Source organism: Bos javanicus, chromosome 12, assembly GCF_032452875.1.
Source record: "Bos javanicus breed banteng chromosome 12, ARS-OSU_banteng_1.0, whole genome shotgun sequence".
NCBI classification, from domain to species: domain Eukaryota; kingdom Metazoa; phylum Chordata; class Mammalia; order Artiodactyla; family Bovidae; genus Bos; species Bos javanicus.
Genome location: NC_083879.1, coordinates 70,026,772 through 70,049,040, shown reverse-complemented (window position 1 = coordinate 70,049,040; position 22,269 = coordinate 70,026,772). Strand labels below are relative to the sequence as shown.

General features: G+C 38.9%; 1 protein-coding gene across 1 annotated transcript in view; it reads right to left on the bottom strand.

The window, feature by feature from the left end:
• LOC133258056 (ATP-binding cassette sub-family C member 4-like) overlaps positions 1-22,269 on the bottom strand; it is a 296,999-nt gene that overhangs the window by 10,950 nt on the left and 263,780 nt on the right. The window contains exons 28-30 of the mRNA XM_061434395.1: positions 15,320-15,492; positions 14,626-14,731; positions 8,622-8,756 (exon numbers count right to left, since the gene is read on the bottom strand). Coding sequence (XP_061290379.1) covers positions 8,622-8,756; positions 14,626-14,731; positions 15,320-15,492 — 414 coding nt within the window. The remainder of the gene's footprint in view (positions 1-8,621; positions 8,757-14,625; positions 14,732-15,319; positions 15,493-22,269) is intronic.

Genomic DNA, 22,269 nt, shown 5'->3' with positions numbered 1-22,269 from the left:
ATATTAGAAAAAAAATGATAGTGACAAAGAGATGGAAGAAATTATTACAGATTTTATAATTCAAAATAAGGAGAGATTCTTTAAAAATTTTATTTATGAGGAACTTTTAATATAGGTTAATAAGTTGTTTCCTTTTAAAGACAAGGAATTGAAAGAGCATGACCTAAAAGCCATGTTATTCATGCAAATTTTCTGCAAGCTAATTGAGTGTTTAAAAGGTTTTTAAGATTTTGCAAGATCTCAAAAATGATTGTTTAGAAAAGTTTTCTCACAAGCAGCCAAATAAAAACCCTTAATTGAAAACTTAAATCTTTGGTTAAAATGTGTAAAAACAAATTATTTTAAAATGTCTGTTTGCAAGAATTAATATGCATAAGCATATTTTGTGTTTTGTGCACAAATCTAAAGATATCACTTTTATTGTCATTGTGATTAAATTGTAAAAAGCAATAATCCTAAAGTGGTATGAATTAAGTTGTTTTAACTACTAATTTTGTATTTCAGCATAACCCCACAGGAGCAAAAGAGTGAACTTTTAAGTTCCAAAACAATAGCAGCAACCAGACAAAAAATTGTTGTGATGAAATAATTATAAAACGCTTGTTAGGGCAGCAAAAGAGACTCAGACATAAAGAACAGACTTCTGGACCCAGTGGAAGAAGGCGAGGGTAGGATGATTTGAGAGAATAGCATCGAAAAATATACATTACCTTATGTAAAATAGATGACAGTGGGAGTTCGATGCATTAGCAGGGCACCCAAAGCCAATGCTCTGGGACAACTTAAAGAGATTGGGTGGGGAGGGAGTGGGAGGAATTCAGGATGGGGGTGGAGGAACACATGTATACCTATGGCGATTCATGTTGAGGTATGGCAAAAAACATCACAATGTTGTAAAGTAAATATACTCTAATTTAAATAAATAAATTAACTTTTAAAAAATTAAGCAAAATATAGAGGTTAAAATATCTTTAAATATTTGAAGATAAAACACAATTTAAATAACAAATTTGGTGGTAGAAAGGAAAAAAGGGAACTATGTTTTCAATGTTTATAATGTGGAGTCAATAATAACAAAATAAACTATTCCTAGAAGAAATGAAAGCAACACACATACAATAGTGAACAACAACAACAACAACAACAACAAACAGACTGCAAACTAAAAGGTTTAAAAAAAAAGACAACACTTAAAACTGAAAGGATAACATAAAAGAACTCACGTAAAACATACCTATAAGGGCTAAGATTAAACTCAGAGCTAAACCTAACTACTTCTCATTGCAGGAGACACATCTACAATCTGATATTTAAAGACAATTAAAGACATATCAGGCAAATGAAAACAAAGTGAAAACAGAGGACTCGATTTTAGTCTTGAACTAGCTTGAATTCAGGCAAGAAACATTAAAAACATCAAAGAAAGGCACCTCAAAAATAGTGGAAAATATAATTCTTAGTGAAAACCCAAATCATGAATATTTGTGAACTGAAAAATCACTGCATCAAAATTATCAAAGCAAAAATGATAAGAACTAAAAAATGAAACATGGTACAAGGTGAGACTAATTCACCTAAGTCCAAGTCACATCAAAGGAACCAAAATAAAGAAGGATAGAGAAAACCTAAGTAATGAAATTAATAACTCAATCTAATTACAAATTAAACTCTGTATCTTGGATTCCCTGGTAGTGCAGTGCATAAGAATCCGCCTACCAAAGCAGGGGACACAGGTTTGATCCCTGATCTGGGAAGATTCCACATGCCACAGAGTAACTAAGCCATGTTCCACAACTTCTGAGCCTGTCCTCTGCAGCCTCTGAGCCACATATACTGAGCCCACACAGTGACTACTGATGCTCAAAACCCTAAAGCTTGTGTTCCATAACAAGAGAAGCCACTGAGAATGAGAAGCAAGCATACTGCAATGAAGAGTAGCCTCTGCTCACTACAACTAGAGAAAGGCTGCATGCAGCAATGAAGACCCAGCACAGTCAGAAATAGAGTTAAAATAGTTCATCTTTTTAAATGCTCAAAGAACATTCACAAAACTTATCTATATACTAGAACATGATAAATTATTAACAAATACACTTTCTGGGTGAAAATAGTACAGATAACTTTTTAATCACAAAGCAATGAAATGAGTAAAATAAAGAGTAAATTAGAAAACAAATCAATGTAAAAAATCCTCTATACCCAGGAAATTTTAATGACCTCCTTCTCAAATAAATCTTGGACCAAAGAAGAAATGAAAGCCAAAATTATAGAAATCTATAAATAAAAACCTAACTATAATGAAAGGGCTACACACCAGCCCATAGGATATAACTAGAACAGTATGCAGAGAGAAGTTCACAGCCTTAAAACGTTTATATTAATAAATAAGAAAAAATAAAAATAAACACATTCAAGAAGTGAGAAGTGACAACAAAATAAACAAAAGGGAGTGTGGAATTTTTTAAGATAAAAAACAGAAAGTGATAAATTATATTAAAAAAAAATACAAATAGTAAGTGAATTTGGGAGCTTCTTCTATGGGGGAAAAAGCACCAAACTGTAACACTTAATTAGAAGGGGAAATGAGGAGTAGGGAATAGAGAAATCATAAATATTATGTAGCCATTACAAAGAACAACTATGCACTGATATAATCTGAGGTATTATATTAAATGAAAACAACAAGGAACAGCCACCATTTGTGCTTAAAAACAGGAAGGGCGTATCTGCACAATTCTTCCTGATGCACAGAACACTCAACAGAACAGCCAACAGTGGAGCTGGGGCTCCACCTGGGGAGGGGCTGTGTGATGACAGGAGTGGAAAGTGATTTACTTTTCATTCATAAATTTTAAAGAATTTATTTTTAAAACTGAAGTTTTAAAATTTTATAGCATTAGATGTATCATCTCTTTAAAAGCTAATTATTAAAAATACATTTTATTTATTTTGAATCTCTAAAGCTACTCAGAAGAACTGTAGGTGCATTTTCCTATTATTGGGAAGTAAGGGTTCACTCTAAGCCTTTTAAAAAAATAATCCCACTTTTATACTGTAAAACGCTCTATAGTCTCAAAGCACCAAAGCATCTGCTCTCTCATCTGATCCTTGTGAAGAATAACTGTGAAGAAGCCAGGCAGGGATGTAATCTCAGCTCTACATACAGGTGAGGATCTGAGGCTCAGAGATCTTGGGCGACACAAGGCCACATGGCTGCTAAGTGCCAACTCCATTTATTCAAATTGGCCCAGGCTCCTAGATCCAGGATGAGGGTTTCATAACTTTTGGGTTGTATCTGGTGATAACACAAATAGAAAAAATGAAAAAAACAAAGAAAATTCAAAAAATCTCAATCAGGTCTGCTTCATCACAGAAGAAAATGAATAATAGCTTTCATCCTTTGTTATGGGCTGAATCCTGTCCCCTCAAATTTTATATGTAGAAGCCCCAACCTTCCCCTACGCACGGAATCTCAGCATGTGACTCCATATTGAGACAGGGTCTTTAAAGAGACAATAAAGTTAAAATGCAGTCATATAGGCAGGTCCTAATGTAATCTGACTGATGTCCTCATAGGAAGAAGAGATTAGGACACAGGCACACACAGAGGAAAGACCACATGAGGACACAGAGAGAAGATGGCGTCTCCAAGCCAAGAAGAGAGACCTCAGAGGAAACCACCCTACTGACGCTGTGATCTCAGACTTGCAGTCTCCAAGGCTGTGAAGTAGTACATTTATGTTGTTTAACTCTCCTATTCTTTGGTACTTTCCCATTCCAGTGTTCTTGCCTGGAGAATCCCAGGGACAGGGGAGCCTGGTGGGCTGCCGTCTCTGGGGTCACACAGAGTCGGAGACAACTTAGCAGCAGCAGCAGCAGCAGCATGGCAGCTCTAGCAAACTAATGAACCTTGCAGCTTTATATTTCTAGAAAGTACTTTCTCTACTGTTTTATGGATCATCTAAAAGGGTCAATCAGACAGTTATTGAGCTTGCCTGCACCAACATTTTCAGAGAAGCAACTACATGGTCAAGAAAATGTGATTTGGAAGCACCTTCTCCCAGATGTTGAGTTTTCTTTTCAAATGAATGAATTTTATTCTATTAGAGTGAAAAGCTTTTTGACTTAGGCTAATGTTCCCAGTGTTACAGCTCTGAACCATGCATTGATATCTGATGCATGCACTTTAAAAAAATTGACAATCTGATACCTTGTTCACCTAATAAGACCAAGCATATGCAGAAAGAATGTCTAAAAGATACTCAGCTGGATGGGGAATCAGGAAATGTATTTCCTTATGTTTTCTGCAGAGGTGACCTGAACCAGTGGTAGGGCTGAAATCTAAGAGAAACTAATGCTTTGCCACCCAATGAACTTGGGTGATGACCCAACTTGGCTATCAATTAAAGAAGGAGCAGCATTCTCAGACTCGATATAAAACACAGAACCTAGGGCAGCACCCAGCCTTTCTGCTTCCTGGACCACCTCTGTGACCTTGTGCTTAGTCACTCAGTAGTGTCCAACTCTTTGTGACCCCATGGACTGTAGCCCCCCAGTTCCCTCTGTCCATGGGGATTCTCCAGGCAAGAATACTGGGTTGGGTTGCCATTCCTTTCTCCAGGAGATCTCCCCAACCCAGGGGTCAAACCCAGCTCTCCCACATTGAAGGTGGATTCTTGACCATCTGAGCCACCAGGGAAGCCCTCTGTGACCTTGGTGGCTTAGTCACTAAGTCATGTTTGACTCCTGTGAGCCCATAAACTGTAGCCCACAAGGCTCCCCTGTCTCTGGGATTTCCCAGGCAAGAATACTGGAGTGGGTTGTCATCTCTTTCTCTGTGACCTTATGTGTGAACAAATCTCTTCATCCATGATGTGGATAAAAAACAACCATCAAGAGGATTAAGTGAAATAATACATGTGAGAACTATGTAAAACAATTGTAAAGAACAATACAAACATAACTTAGTGATATTGTTAAACTAGGTGCAAGATTATAGACCACAATCATGAGATTTCTATAACCCATTTCTGTTTTTGTATGTATGTTAAACTTGATTTGAAAGACATACTGAAAAAACAAGTTTCTAATTCTGTAGTATCTGCTGCAAACTAGCAAAACAACCAGTTACATACATCAATTCCATCTTCCTTCCAAGGAGTCTTAGTTTCCTCATCTGTAAAATGACCGTGGTGAACTCTGTTATTAAATATTTGGACCTATCTTAAAATTCCCTGGTCTATTTTCTCATTACTCAATTTTGAAAAAGATAAAATGACAACACATTTTTTAAATGAAGACTGACACACAGGTGAGGATACGTCCTTTTGATGTGGAATGCATAACGTCAAAGGAACAAATGTTTATAAATTTCTGACTTCTTTGTGACTACTTATTCAAGGAATCACAAATGATCATCAGGCCTTAGCGGGGAAGCTCTGACTGGGAGACACTCTAGTACAGAGGTCCCCAACCTTTTTAGCACCAGGGACCAGTTTTGTGGAATACAGTTTTTCCATGGATTGGGCTGGGGGATGGTTCTGGGATGATTCAAGTGCATTCGATTTATTGTGCTCTTTATTTCTGTTTTGTGGCAATCTTAGGATATTTCACCTCAACTTTTGGGTTAAAGTTCATGCTCCTATGAGAATCCAATGCTGCCACTGATCTGACAGGAGACAGAGCTCAGGGTATATGCAAGCAATGGGGAAAAGCTACAAACACTGATTAAGCTTCGCTTGCTCACCTGCCACTTACCTCCTTCAGTACTGCCCAGTTCCTAACAGGACATAGACCAGTATTGGTCTGTGGCCTGGGGGTTGAGGACCTCTACTCTGGTAGGTAAAAAACGCTCTGTGAGTTTCAGGAATTAAAAATAAATCAGGGCTCCAAGTACAGCTTCTCTATATCTGCACACAATATAAGTACTTATGAAAAGTTCAGAACACAGACTTCTCATCCCTATACCAAGAATTGAATTCTGACGCTGCCAACTCTTCAGCCAGCTCGATAACACTGTGCAAATTCCAACCCTATGAAAAGTAGAAGGTACTACTCTTCATCTCTAAGGAGAAGGAATGAGGCGAAACGGTGACAGAGAAAATTTGAGCTACATTTTAGATAAATCTCTCACATAGAAATACCATTCAGTTCAGTTCAGTCACCCAGCCATGTCCAACTCTTTGCAACCCCATGGACTACAGCATGTCAGGCTTCCCTATCCATCACCAATTCCTGGAGCTTGCTCAAACTCATGTTTATTGAGTTGGTGATGCCATCCAACAACCTCATCTTCTGTCATCCACTTCTCCTCCTTCCTTCAATCTTTCCCAGCATCAGGGTCATTTCCAATGAGTCAGTTCTTCATATCAGGAGGCCAAAGTACAGGAGCTTCAACTTCAGCATCAGTCCTTCCAATGAATGTTCAGGACTGATTTCCTTTAGGGTTGACTGGTTGGATTTGCTTGCAGTCCAAGGGACTCAAGAGTCTTCTCCAACACCACAGTTCAAAAGCATCAATTCTTTGGTGCTCAGCTTTCATTGCAGTCCAACTCTCACATCCATACATGACTACTGGAAAAACCATGCTTTGACTAGATGGACCTTTGTCAGCAAAGTCATGTCTCTGTTTTTTAATATGCTGTCTAGGTTTGTCATAGCTTTTCTTCCAAGGAGCAAGCGTCTTTTAATTTCATGGCTGCAATCACCATCTGCAGTGATTTTGGAGCCCACTGTTTCCGTTGTTTCCTCATCTATTTGTCATGAAGTGATGGGACTGGATACCATGATCTTAGTTTTCTGAATGTTGAGGTTTAGGCCAGCTTTTCACTTTCCTCTTTCACTTTCATCAAGATGCTCTTTAGTTCTTCTCTGTTTTCTGCTATAAGGACGGTGTCATCTGCGTGTCTGAGGTTATTGATATTTCGCCTGGCAATCTTAATTCCAGCTTGTGCTTCATCCAGCCCAGCATTTCATATGATGTACTCTGCATATAAGTTAAATAAGCAGAGTGACAATATACAGCCTTGACATAATTCTTTCTCAGTTTGGAACCAGTCTGGTGTTCGTCGTCCAGTTCTAACTGTTGCTTCTTGACCTGCATACAGATTTCTCAGGAGGTAATTAAGGTGGTCTGGTATTCCCATCTCTTGAAGAATTGTCCACAGTATATCTAACAGAAATACTGTGAGATACTTGGAATATGTTTTTAAGAGATATTTAAAATATTATACAAGTAAATTTATTCTTTACAAGTGAAAAATCTGGGAAATGCAAAGTACAAAGTATGAAGAAGTAAAAACGCACCTATAATTTAATGATCAGAGATTTAGTTTCAATGGGGAAGCCTCACCACACACAGTTAGAAGCCTCATCCCACCTCAAGCCATGCATCTCAAGGGGCAAGAGCACCAGACCATCATTCCCTCCTTCCATCCTTCCATCAACCCCACTCTCACCTTGTTCCGGAAAGAATTACAGGCAGCTGCATGACAATGACTAAGTTCCTTAAACCAGACCTCAGTGCAGGCATTCTTGCCATTTCTGCTTGTTCCTCTTGTCGTAACCACGGAAACCCAAGGCCATGAAGTCAGCAAAGCAAAAAATATCAAAACAGGAACATTTTGACTGGGACCAGGGGACCAAAATGACCAGGGATAACATCATGGAAACAGCTATCCTAAAATAAATCAACTATATGTGACAGCCGTCATATAGGCACTCTAAAACTTTTCTTTAAATACACCTGCTGTCTCTTAGAAGGCAGGATGATAGTTCTTAAAAAATTAGTCTGCTATCCTACTCATTTGCTAGCAAATTAACAAATATCTTTCCTTATTCTTTGAAACTTGCCTTCATTATTCTCATTCAGCATTGGAAACAAAGACTAAATTTTTCAGTACAAAACCACATGACCTGAGTGTTACCCATCGAGCCCCTTCCTCACACCATGCACAGTGCTTAGTGCTTCACACACCTCATCTCTGAGAAAGTGCTCTGTAAACCTTCAGGCACCATTCAGACTACAGTGTGAAGGTATTGTGAGCTCCTGATTTGTCCTGATGACAATTTCATTTTCCGTATGCTAGAGAAAGCATGGGGGGCAAATGCACCTAATTCAAAACAACAAAGAATTAGAGAGAAAGTGTCAGTATCAGGTAGGAGTTTTATTTACAGGTCAGAACACAGAAGAGACCTACACCTTTCCCTGGAAGATTTTCCTAGAATCAAAATACTCCAAATTTTTTCCCTTAAACTCTCAAATTTCCTGGATATTCTTTGACAGAACTTGTATCACAAATGTGCTGAGCACCAATCAGAATGAATGTGAAAGGTCTGCAAAATGGGTGTCCTGTGCTCTGTGAGAATCTGAACCCAGAGTCTAAATGTGTGCCAAGTCCAATCCAAAATCTCTCTCAGGTGCACGTGTATGCACACATCCTGACCCCATCCCCACTGCTTCTGCAGAGTCCCAGCAGACCTGGCTTCCACCTGCAACATGTAAAGATCCATTCATGAATCTTTGTCTCTGGAGGCGTATGATTGAAAAGGACACAGAGAGCTTGTGTGAGGAGTGAACTGTGGAGATAAATTTTAATTACAACTCCCCACAGTGGGCTCACCTGTTTTGCTGTTTCAGTGAGGGCAGCGGCCTTGGCCTTGCCCAGTTGTTGCACCATCTTGTAAAACAGGCCGTCTCTATTTTGCAGCAAAACATATGGCTCACCATATTCGTCCAGTCTTCCTGAATCCAAAACCTGTTAAGCAGCAGAAGGAAACCTGTTAGTACACAACATTTCACAGTAACTTATTATAACTCCAACAATATTTCAGAAAGGGGCAGGACAGGGAGAATACAGAGAATCTATTTGGGTGGTAAGACTGGCTGCTATTTAAGTAGTTTGATTACCCTAGTTTACTAGTAGATCAAGCCCTAACCCAATGTTTTTCTATTATAATGTTATAGGAATAGAAGAAAATCAAAGTTTTAGACTATGATTACAGGCACTTAGCAATCTATATCATTTCTATTCTGCCAAAGGCATTTGGGGTTGTTATGATTAGTTAGTATTTTTAGCTTTCAGACTCTAAGATTTGAGGGTTGTTTATACAGACATTCAAAGCTGGGAAATTTCTTAATTCAAGAAAATCAAACTCAATTTATCTAAAAAGTGCAGTTGCTGCTGCTGCTGCTGCGCTAAGTCGCTTCAGTCGTGTCTGACTCTGTGCCACCCCAGAGACGGCAGCCCACCAGGCTCCCCGTCCCTGGGATTCTCCAGGTAAGAACACTGGAGTGGGTTGCCATTTCATTCTCCATTGCATGTAAGTGAAAAGTGAAAGTGAAGTCGCTCAGTTGTGTCCGACTAGTAGCGACCCCATGGACTGCAGCCTACCAGGCTCCTCCCATCCATGGGATTTTCTAGGCAAGAGTACTGGAGTGGCTTGCCATTGCCTTCTCCGAAAAAGTACAGTGGTATCATATAAATCAGACAACAGTGACCTGACAGCAAATTAACTGTCAAGTTGGTTTAAAAACACTGAGCAAAACTTGGGAAAAAAGTAAATGCTTCCAGATTATGTCACCTCTTTGGGGCTGAATCCCTTGTCAGTGAGGTTAAAGTGCTTCTGAAAGTTGGTTTTGGTTGTAGTTTATTATCCTGAAAGTGAAAGCCTGACAAAAAAGAGTTGCTACATAAGCAGCTTTTTTTTTTTTTTTCATAAGCAGCTTTAGTATAATCGCTCTGCATTGAAGAAATATCTAGAAATCCAATTTTCGCTTTGAGTAAGACTAAAGAAGCAATTTTTCCAGGAGTCATGTATGCATGTGAGAGTTGGACTATAAAGAAAGCTGAGCACTGAAGAATTGATGCTTTTGAACTGTGGTGTTGGAGAAGACTCTTGAGAGTCTCTTGGATTACAAGGAGATCCAACCAGTCCATCCTAAAGTAGATCAGTCCTGGGTGTTCATCGGAAGGACTGATGCTGAAGCTGAAACTCCAATACTTTGACCACCTGATGTGAAGAGCTGACTCATTTTAAAACACCCTGATGCTGGGAAAGATTGAGGGCAGGAAGAGAAGGGGACGACAGAGGATGAGATGGTTGGATGGCATCACTGACTCAATGGACATGAGTTTGGGTAAATTCCAGGAGTTGGTGATGGACAGAGAGGCCTGGAGTGCTGCAGTTCATGGGGTTGCAAAGAGTCGGACATGACTGAGAGACTGAACTGAACTGAAGACTTTGTACTAGCTTTATATATAAATTAAACAAATATGCCCATAAGCATAAATATTTCCCCTACTTTCTACTGCAATTTTTATTACACTCAGGCTCAAATTATTTACTGTGTACCTCTTATATATTCACAGAAAAATAAAACAAATCTCATTTAGCTTTCAAGATTAATGAAGAGTTAAGTAACACATAGGCAAAATACATTTGAGGAACACAAAATTTTTTTTCATTAATTTCTGAATTATTCAGCAAATATTTATTACACATTTAATTGCATTCCTGTCATTATGCTAGATGTTGTGGAAGAGCCAAACACAAGTAAGTCACAGCCCCTGCCTTCAGGGAACCTGTACTGAGAGGAGAGAGAGAAGGAAATCCTCAAATGTCTACAATGCAAGAGAAAAAAAAAAACGTAAAAAGGAGTTTAGTAACAGAAAAGATGACTTCTGTCAGAGGTTCTGAGCATGAGCTTCAAGGAGGAGATCGGGCATTGAACTGGGCCTCAAAGAATGACTAGATGTGAACATGCAGAAGTGGGGGTGGGTGGGTGGACAATGGTCATTCCAGACACAGGGAATAACCTAGGTCAAGAGGGCTGGAGGAGAGACTGGCATCTCCTTAAGTGCAGGGTATGCAATCTCCCTTGTTTGGTGTTGCATCGTAGGCCCCTGGCATTGTACCTGACAGGTAACAGGCACTTAATACATGCTCACTTGAAGTTAAATGAAAAGGAAACTAAATTCAGGGCATGAATGAGTGACCACCCAATGGTGTAATCTGTCAAGACTATAGGATGAGATCAGGGGGTTTGGAGAATGAGTCCAGCTGGCATGGGGAATAGCTAAGGATTAGGATGGTCCTGGAGGACCACATGCCCAAGATTGATGACTGTGGCCAAGAGGGAGAGTGAGAGGGGAAATGAGGGAGGGACAAAGCAGGATTGAGGATTGAAACTCATTTACATCAAATATTGGAATAAAAGAAAGAAAAAGGACAGTCAGAGAGGAGGGAGAGTCGAAAAGAGCAAGAGCTTAGTGCAGCTCAGACTCATGTCAGGCCACAAGAGCTGAGATGGGACCCAGACTGAAAAATGCCAGGAACAAAATTTTACCAACTTAGCCTTTACATTTACGGCTTTGATCAAAGATTCCAGATATTTCAGAACAAATCGACATAAACAACTATAATTTTTTTCTTTGTGTACAGAAAAAATAGGCATAGTATTAACTTTTTATTTTATTTTTTTATTTATTTATTTATTATTTTTTTTCCTAATTTTATTTTATTTTTAAACTTTACATAATTGTATTAGTTTTAAAACCCTTTAATCTTGAAATTAAAAGTCTCCTGTAATCTCCAGGTATATCTCCACTCTTCCCGTAACTCAAGTTAAACTGTAAAGTAAACCACACATTCAATTCGGTGTGATAAGAATCCCTCAACTCTTAACCCCAATGAATACCAACCTCAAATTGCTTGTCACTCTCTAGTAGGTTTAGGAAAAATGCATTATATTATCTGAGTCAGTTATATAAGCGCAATAAAGATGTGTTTATCTGGCTTCTGTATCTGCTGATATTCCAGCTAGTTGTCCTAGACATAAAACTTAAATGGACCCAATGCAAGATAATTTAATTCATTTTTATTGGTAGGATGCCTTCAATAACAATGGGGTGGCTGCAGGGAGAGGTGGAGGGCAAGGACAGGGTGAAAGAAAAACCTGAAAAAGGGCTTGAAACAGGTAAAGTTCACAGCATCATTCATTTACTGTAGAAGAAATGAGAACAGTATGGAAATACAATGTTGAGAGATAAGAATTAACAAAGTGACAGGTAAAGAGTAGAAGGAAAAGGTTACTTTTCCAATTAGCATTCAAGAACACTAAAGATGCTCCATGCTAAACATCCCTGGATTCTAAGAGTCACTCTTCTACAATCTTGGATTGTCACCTGGTCCCCCACAAACTGCAGGAGAAGCCTACTTTCTACTGAGATGTTCTTGTCCTGTGACCAGCTGCACTGCTTGGAGCCTAGAGCATCCCTTTGGTTGGCAATCCCCTACTCCTGTCATCTGCCTCCACAGAGCTCACTTCTGTGCATGTTCAGCTCAGGGGAGTGAGGCTACAGGCACTGCCTCAGTGCTGACAGTCTGGTATCTATTCAGTCCCCACTGATGATCCCACCTGACAATGCATGGGGAGGAGGGTGGGAGGTGATTTTCTAGAAACTGCCCAAGAAGTCAAAAGCTCCATTATATCATTGGACATAAGGAACTGAGGTATTACTGACCATTTATTCCTGATTACTACCTGTTTAGTGTGGACCGTCAAAATCACTGGTTAACTCCATCTGCTGCCCCTTGTGCATTGTGCAGGCCTTCTTTATCTATTTACTTCATCACTAATCACCATCAGTTGTATACTCTGGAGTCTTGTGATGACTAGTATCTATACAGTGGGTGAAATAAGCTCATTGACCCAGACTAGGTTAGCCTGAAAATACCTTGCTTCTTTTGGGTTTATTTGCTGCCAAAGGTTTTTCCTTTGAGGGATGATTTCCTTGTCATTTAATAAACCACAACCTAAAATCTATTGAAACTCAGCAAGCAACAGAGGGGAAGAACAAAGAGAGAGAGAACAGAAAGAAAAAGAGAGAAAATGAAGGGAGAAAGAAATGGAGGAGATAAAGCTAAGGAAGGAAATATTAAATTACTAAGGAAGAAAGAGCCAATCAAACCTGAAAGAAAGACACTAGACAGACATCCAGAGACAAAAGTTTGGAGCTTGCTGTGTCTGCAATGCCTGGATATATTGTATAAGAGACTTGCTAGTAAAAAAAAGAGAGAGAGAGACTTGCTAGTTCTTCATCTACGGTCACTCAGTCTCCATCTGCCTTTCTTTCTACACTTTCATTTGTGATGCAGAAGTTGTCTCTGCAAATCATTATTTCAGAGGCTCTTTGGCCTGCTGGCCCTTTGTGAGGTTCTGCCAGTAGGGGGCACTAGAGGGAGGAGGAAGGTGGGAAGCAGAGCAAATGGTCTCCCTCCTTTCTGCTACTTCTGCAACATAACCCCAGCTTCTATCAGCACATGGAGAACTAGCCTCATCATGCTCACTCACAAATATGACCAGTAGCTAGACAATGACCGCCCCTTGGAGGTCGCTCAGTCATGTCCGACTCTTTGCAACCCCATGAATTACAGCACGCCAGGCCTCCCTGTCCATCACCAACTCCTGGAGTTCACTCAAACTCACGTCCATCGAGTCAATGATGCCATCCAGCTATCTCATCCTCTGTCATCCCCTTCTCCTCCTGCCCCTAATCCCTCCCAGCATCAGAGTCTTTGCCAATGAGTCAACTCTTCGCATGAGGTGGCCAAAGTCCTGGAGTGTCAGCTTCAGCATCAGTCCTTCCAATGAAAACCCAGGACTGATCTCCTTTAGAATGGACTGGTTGGATCTCCTTGCAGTCCAAGGGACTCTCAAGAGTCTTCTCCAACACCACAGTTCAAAAGCATCAATTCTTCGGCGCTCAGCTTTCTTCACAGTCCAACTCTCACATCCATACATGACCACTGGAAAAACCATAGCCTTGACTAGACGGACCTTTGTTAGCAAAGTAATGTCTCTGCTTTTCAATATGCTATCTAGGTTGGTCATAACTTTCCTTCCTCGGAGTAAGCGTCTTTTAATTTCTGTACTGAACTGAACTGAACTGGAGGTCTCAGCACTGACTCATAAGGCTTCTTCTCTGAGTCTTAGGTCTGGAGATCTGTCCTAGGACATAGTCATTGCTTCCTAAAATTATTACCCCAGTGATTCATTTTTCCAGTCCTCCAATTCTTATGTAACAAATTTTCTTTATTAAATCCTTTCTGTTTAAATACTTTTTCTCATTAGGCCTTTTCTCCTCAATGACTCCCTTCGACAGCACATATTGTGAATGTCCCAAAAACTGGGAAATTCTGCAACTTCACCTAACAACTGCCTGGGAGTCTAATGAAATGCTGTTTTTATTAAGGGAATACAAAAATGCTGAAAGAACTGTGACACAGTAAAAATGACTTTGTTGCGCCCCTCTGAAATCTGAAGTCTCATTGTGAGTTTGGAATATTTTCATGGTTGGATACCTTAAAAAAACAGCAATTCAAATAAACTTTTAAATGGAAATAGGAAATTACTGTTTCCTATTCCTAAACAATACTGGAATGTATTGTTTAATAGCACATTCTGAAACTACACTTAAGTACCTGAGTTATTGTCAAGGATGAGAGGGAAAAAAAAGAATTAATTAATTAATTAGAAGTTTTAATCAAGTTATACAAGGAAGAATAAATTTAAAAATTGAAGGTAGATGGAAACAATGGAAATCCCATAGGTGAGGGCCTTACCATTATCCTGTCACTGTCAATAATGGTGCTCAATCTGTGTGCGATGGTTAGCACAGTACACTGTGCAAATTTCTCACGGATCTTTTTTTGTATTAACTCATCAGTGCTGGAATCAAAGAATTGCATTTAGTTAAATAAAGACAGGAAAAGCAGACTTAAGACTTAAAAATATCACATGATATTTTTATGCTTTTAAAAATCAATACTTAAGACATAATCCTGCTCTTGAAACACTAAGTATAAAAAGTCTTTATTGTTGTTGTTTAGTTGCTAAGTTGTGTCTGACTCTTATGCAACCTCATGGACTATAGTCCACCAGGCTCTTCTGTCCACGGGATTTCCCAGGCAAGAATACTGGAGTGGGTTGCCATTTCCTGCTCCATGCAATCTTCCCAACCCAGGGGAAAGTCTACTTGGAAACTTACTATTTTTCATAAAGCAATAGAAAGTTGTCTTCCCGCCAAATTGCTTGGAACTATCAGGAGCTGGATTTACAAATCTAGCTCTCTCAGGATGCCTCATAACATTATTACCACATTTTGGTTTCTTCCTCTGTTTTCTGGAATTAATGTTACCAGGAGATGTCTTTGTGGCAAATAGAGCACATAAAAAACATTTCTCAACATCACTAAATATTTCCCATTTACCATATTTAAAATTCAGATTCCACATTTCATGAATCTCAGCTCCATACCTTGGATCCACATGTGCTGTGGCTTCATCAATAATCAATATCTGATTCTTCCTGAGAATAGCCCTGGCAAGGCACACCAGTTGTTTTTGCCCAACACTTAAGTTCAATCCAGATTCTACTAATTCAGTATCCATTTTATCAGGAAGCTCTTCGATGATTTCTTTAAGTTGAACCTGTGCATATAGAAAGAAGAATGACATTTTCTTAAACAAACAACTACTGAAGTAGACAAGCCTCTTAGACATTAGAGCTTTGACGTCTTCAGGACTTCTTATGTATCTTACATGTACAGCCAGGTGATGGGGAGAACTCTTTCCAAAGAGTGTTCACTGAGGAAGATGGTGGAGTCAACTCACGACAAAAAGGTCTCAGTGTCCCCCACACCGACTTAAGGATTAGTTAAGAAAGTCTCTCAAAAAACTAAGCTATCTCTCTCAGTACGATTTGAACAGAAAAGTTAAAAGGACCCTATGGATGAGTCAAATATCCCAAAAATAGATTTTGCAAAGGAGTTACTACACTTGAGCTCCCCTGGTAGTTCAGATGGTAAAGCGTCTGCCTGCAATGTGGGAGACCTGGGTTTGATCCCTGTGTTGGGAAGATCTCCTGGAGAAGGAAATGGCAACCCACTCCAGTATTCTTGCCTGGAGAATCCCACAGACGGAGGAGCATGGTAGGCTACAGTCCATGGGGTCGCAAAGAGTCGGACACGACTGAGCGACTTCACTTTCTACTACACTAAAGTAAATTAAAAACATATATATATTGATTGTAGGAAGTATGGTTCTCCAAATATATAATCTTCTCAGCACTTCACCATTTTGGAAGGTCCAAATGTCTAAAAAAAATAAATTCAAATAATGGCAAATTGTACCTCATAGATCAGTAAAACTAGAGCTATTTTGGTGATGATTCTTTCTCATGTTTAATCCCATAATTGTGAACAAGTCAAGTGCATTTTATTCAGTGTTATAATTTTGAAAAGTTTTTTTCTTGAACAGTAATTTATTTACTATATTATTTTAGTTTCAGGTATACAGCAAAGTGAATCAGATTATTTTCCACTGTAACTTACTATCAGTCAGTTCAGTTTAGTCACTCAGTCCTGTCTGACTCTTTGCCACCCCATGGACCACAGTGCACCAGGCTTCCATCAGTGTCCATCACCAACTCCCCGAGCCTGCTCAAACTCATGTCCATCAAGTCGGTGATGCCATCCAACCACCTCATACTCTGTCCTCTCCTTCTCCTCCTGCCTTCAATCTTTCCCAGCATCAGGGTCATTTCAAATAAGTCAGCTCTTTACATCAGGTGGCCAAAGTATTGTAGTTTCAGCTTCAGCATCAGTCTTTCCAATGAACACCCAGGACTGATTTCCTTTAGGATGGACTGGTTGGATCTCCTTGCAGTCCAAGGGATTCTCAAGAGTCTTCTCCAACACCAAAGTACAAAAACATCAATTCTTTGGGGCTCAGCTTTCTTAATGGTCCAACTCTCACATCCACACATGACTGCTGGAAAAACCATAGCTTTGACCAGACAGATCTTTGTCAGCAAAATAATGTCTCTGCTTTTTAATATGCCATCTAGGTTGGTCATAGCTTTTCTTCCAATAAGCAAGTGTCTTTTAATTTCATGGCTCCAGTCACCATCTGCAGTGATTTTGTAGCCCAAAAAATAAAGTTTCTCACTGTTTTCATTGTTTCCACATCTATTTGTCATGAAGTGATGGGACCAGATGCCATGATCTTTGTTTTTTGAATGTTGAGTTGTAAGCCAGCTTTTTCACTCTCCTTTTTCACTTTCATCAAGAGATGTTTTAGTTCTTCTTCACTTTCTGCCATAAGGGTGGTGTCATCTGCATATCTGAGATTATTGATATTTCTCCTGGAAATCTTGATTCCAACTTGTGCTTCATCCAGCCCAGCATCTCACATGATGTACTCTGCATGTAAGTAAATTAGCAGGGTGACAATATACAGTCTCGACATACTCCTTTCCCAATTTGGAACCAGTCCATTGTTCCATGTCTGGGTCTAACTGTTCCTTCTTGACCTGAATACAGATTTCTCAGGAGGCAGGTCGGGTGGTATGGTAGTCCCATCTCTTTAAGAATTTTCCACAGTGTGTTGTGATCCACACAATCAAAGGCTCTGGCATAGTCAATAAAGCAGAGCTAGACATTTTTCTGGCACTCTCTTGCTTTTTCAATGATCCAACAGATGTTGGCAATTTGATCTCTGGTTCCTCTGCCTTTTTAAATCCAGCTTGAACATCTGGAAGTTCACAGTTCACTTACTGTTGGAGCCTGGCTTGGAGAATTTTGAGCATTACTTTGCTAGCGTGTAAGATGAGTGCAACTGTGAAGTAGTTTGGACATTCTTTGGCATTGCCTTTCTTTGGGATTTGAATGAAAAACTGACCTTTTCCAGTCCTGTGGCCACTACTAAGTTTTCTGAATTTGTTGGCATATTGAGTGCAGCCCTTTAACAGCATCATCTTTTAGGATTTGAAATAGCTCAACTGGAATTCCATCACCTCCACCACCTTTGTTCGTAGTGATGCATCTTAAGGCCCATTTGACTTCACACTCCAGGATGTCTGGCTCTAGGTGAGGGATCACACCATCATGGTTATCTGGGTCATGAAGATCTTCTTTGTATAGTTCTTCTGTGTATTCTTGCCACCTTTCCTTAATATCTTCTACTTCTGTTAGGTCCATACCATTTCTGTCCTTTATTGTGCCCATCTTTGATGAAATGTTCCCTTTGTATCTTCAATTTTCTTGAAGCGATCTCTAGTCTTTCCAATTCTATTGTTTTACTTTTTTATTTTCATTTTTCACTTAAGTGAAAGTGAATTTGCTCAGTCGTGTCCGACTCTGCCACCCGTGGACTGTAGCCCACCAGGCTCCTCCATCCACGGGATTCTCCAGGCAAGAATACTGGAGTGGGTTGCCATTTCCTTCTCCATTTTTCACTTAGAAGACTTCCTTATCTCTCCTTGTTATTCTCTGGAACTCTTTATTCGGATGAGTATACATTTCCTTTTCTCCTTTGCCTTTCACTTTTTCTCAGCTATTTGTAAGGCCTCCTCAGGCAACAGTTTTGCCTTTTTGCATTTCTTCTTATTGGGGATGGTTTTGAACACCACCTTCTGTACAATGTCATGAATCTCCGTCCATAGTTCTTCAGGCACTATGTCTATCAGATCTAATCCCTTACTGTAAGGTACTCTAGTTGCCTGTGCTATACAGTAAATCCTTGTTGCTTCTCTATTTTATGTATAGTAGGGTGCATCTGTGAATTTCATACTCCTGATTGATCCCTCTCTTTCCCCTTTGGTAACCATAAGTTTATTTTCTATGTCTGTGAGTCTGTTTCTTTTTATACATACATTAATTTGCTTTATTTTTTAGAATCCACATATAAGTGATATCATATAATATTTGTCTTTCTCTGACTTCACTTAGGATGATTTTCTAGGTCTATCCATGTTGCTGCAAATAGCAATATTTCATTGCTTTTTATGTCTGTATAACACAATATGCATACATATACCCATATAATATATATATATATATATATTTATGTGTGTATGTTGCCACATCTTCTTAAAGATGTTGTCTTGTCTGTTGACAGAAACTTGAGTTCCTTCTATATCTTGGCTATTGCAAATAGTGCAGCAATGAACCCTGGGGTACATGTTCTTTTCAAATTAGTATTTCCATTTTCCCCAGATATATACCCAGGAGTATAATTGCTGGATCATGTGGTATCTCTATTTTTAGTTTTTTTAGGAACCTCCATACTGTTTTCCACACACCAATTTACATTCCCAACAACAGTGTCTTGGGGATTTCCCAAGTGGCTCAATGGTAAAAAAAAAAAAAAAAATCCAGCTGCCAATGCAGGAGATGAAAGAAATGTGGGTTTGATCTCTGGGTCAGGAAGATCCCCTGGAGAAGGAAATGACAACCCACTCCAGTATTCCTGCCTGGAAAATCCTGTGGACAGAAGAGTCTGGCAGGCTACAGTTCATAGGGATGCCAAGAGTCGAACATGACTGAGCATACACACACACAGCAGTGTGTTGGAGTTCCTTTTTTCCCACATCTTCTCTAGCATTTATTATTTATAAACTTTTTGATGATAGCCATTCTGACTGGTATGAGTTTGTACCTCATTGTGGTTTTGATTTGCGTTTCTCTAACAATTAATAATGCTGAGCATCTTTTCATGTGTCTATTGGCCATCTGTATGTCTTCTTTGAAGAATTTCATAAATGTTTTTCAGTGAAAACTCAGGAAAACAAGACCACGACACAAGAAGTTATTTCCCCCAGACTATGGGTATAGGTGGTATTTGTATTAATCTATCCTCATAAAATCAAAATTGCAAGATTAAAAAATCAACTTTTTAACTGCCAAAGATAATCTGAAACTATATTGAGTTGCAGGGGTCAATGAATATTGGTTTTGGAGAAATATTATAGATTAAGAACAAAATTCAGACTGTGCTTGAAATGAAAGAACAGAGAGTAAATACACTTCAAATTAAAGGATTAAAGATTGGTGAGTGATGGCCAATTAACATACACAGAATTACAAAGGCAAATTACAAAACACCAGGGTGAGTGGGCAATGTTTTCATGGTATCCTAAATGCTGTAGTACTTCCATGAATGTTATCCTGAATTGCTTTCCTTATGAAAGTCTAATCCGTAGAAATGGGAATTCTGAGTATGGATTAAACATGGTATTAGTATTTAGTGATAGCATGAAAGATATGCAAAATCTGAAGGATAAGATATGGATTATGAGGCAAGTGGCTGCAATGAAAATTATAAAATGAAAGTCAGCTTAATCACCCCCACCTCCGCCACCTCATTACAAGGAAGAGGACTTACTGAATATCCTATGAAACATATTCCATAAATCTAAACTCAAGTGATAGGACTGATAAGAGTGTAACACTGGCAAGACTTTCTCACTTTCCTTCTTAGTTGACTTTGGTAATCCTTGTAAATGCAAATTGGTCTTTCTTAAGACTGACATCATGACTGTGAGGAAATAACCTCAAACCTACTGGTGATTCAGGTGATATCTCATCATTAATCTTGTTTTTCACTTTCCTTCAAGTTGTCTACATATTCCTGACAAGGAATAAGCTGTTGTGAAGTGAAAATGCTTTCTAGAACACATGGTTTTCTGAGACTCTAATTTCATTTATGGATCAGAAATGGTTGACAATGCTATAAATATGAAGACCTTTTGTAGTGTAATCATATAATCAAGTTACAATTATTTGAATGGAAAAAACACAAAAGAGACAGTAAACAATAACTAGGAGCTACAACTGGAGAATCTGAAAACATATCAAATAGTGTAATGCAGCAGCGAAGTGAAGTGAAAGTCGCTCAGTCGTATCCAACTCTTTGAGACCCCATGGACAACAGTCCATAGAATTCTCCAGGCCAGAATACTGGAGTGGGTAAACTTTCCCTTCTCCAGGGGATCTTCCCAACTCAAGGATCGAACCCAGGTCTCCCACATTGCAGGTGGATTCTTCACCAGCTGAGCCACAAGGGAAGCCCAAGAATACTGGAGTGGGTAGCCTATCCCTTCTCCAGCGGATCTTCCAGACCCAGGAATCCAACTGGGGTCTCTTGCTTTGCAGGCAGATTCTTTACCAACTGAGCTATCAGAGAAGCCCAATAGTGTAATATTACTATTAAATTTCTTGAGTGAGATATTAGTATAATGTTATGTAGGAGAATGTTCTTGTTTTTAAAAAGTGTATGTTTACGTATTTAGGATGAGTTGCAACTTTAAAAAAAAATTTCTGCAACTTACTTTCAAACAGTTCAGCAAAATATAGATGATAGAAGAGAGAAAGCAAATACAGGAAAAATATCAACAACTGGTGAATTTTGGTGAAGTTATATATGTGTTCATCATACCATTCCTTGCATATTCCTGTGATTTGAAAGTTTTAAAACAGAAAATTGGGACCTTGAACCTAGACAGCCTAGGCATAAGTCCTGCCTGGTCTGCCAACTGGCCAATTTCCTGAGCTTAATCTATCTTAGCTTCCTAAACTCTAAATAAGACTATAATACTGTAATATTGTAGTATTCCTTCCTTCCTCCTAACATTGTTAGAGTATAATGTGGGTCAGTATGTGTAGAATCTACAACAGAGTTTGATATGAAGAGATCAACAGATATTGCCCATTTTTAATAGTGCTGTCAGCTATCCTCTCCTCATGTTCTACTTTATTCTTCTCCCTGCATGTTTCAGTACTGAGACTTTATTACACACACATTGGTGGTTTGCTTTGTACCTTCTCTATAAGAAGATAAACTCCAAAAGGATAGAGAGTTTGTCTCTTCTGGTAACTGTGATAACCCCAGAATCTGCAACACTGCCTATCCAAAAAACTCTCAATACACATTTGTTGGAAGTATGAATGAAGCGACAAGTGCATCTTATCTTGTGACATAACCTGTTTCTATAAGATAGGAAACAAATCCATACATAATTTTATATAGTACTATTTTCTCATTAACTGGCCCCAAGATATCATAATATCTAACTTTAAACTATGGAAACCTTTTTTTAAAAAGTTGGTAATTTAAGAAAAAGAGAGAAAATAGCACTATTTGAAATTACATGTCTTGTATAGAATAGTTCAGATCATCTTTGAGCTTGGGAAAATAATAAACTACAGCAAAACTGAAAATAATAAGCTGAACTTATAGGACACCTCAGTTCTATCATCATAAACACTTTCAAATAACCTAGTAAATAAACCATCTTTCTCAACCAGGTGTTCACAGAAGGTGAACACAGATGTAAGATGGTTTCCACATTTTGTGAAACCTTACTTTTCAAAATGAAAGGCTGGTGTGGGCTGGAAAGAGACAGTGAAATGCAATCAGCAAATGGGG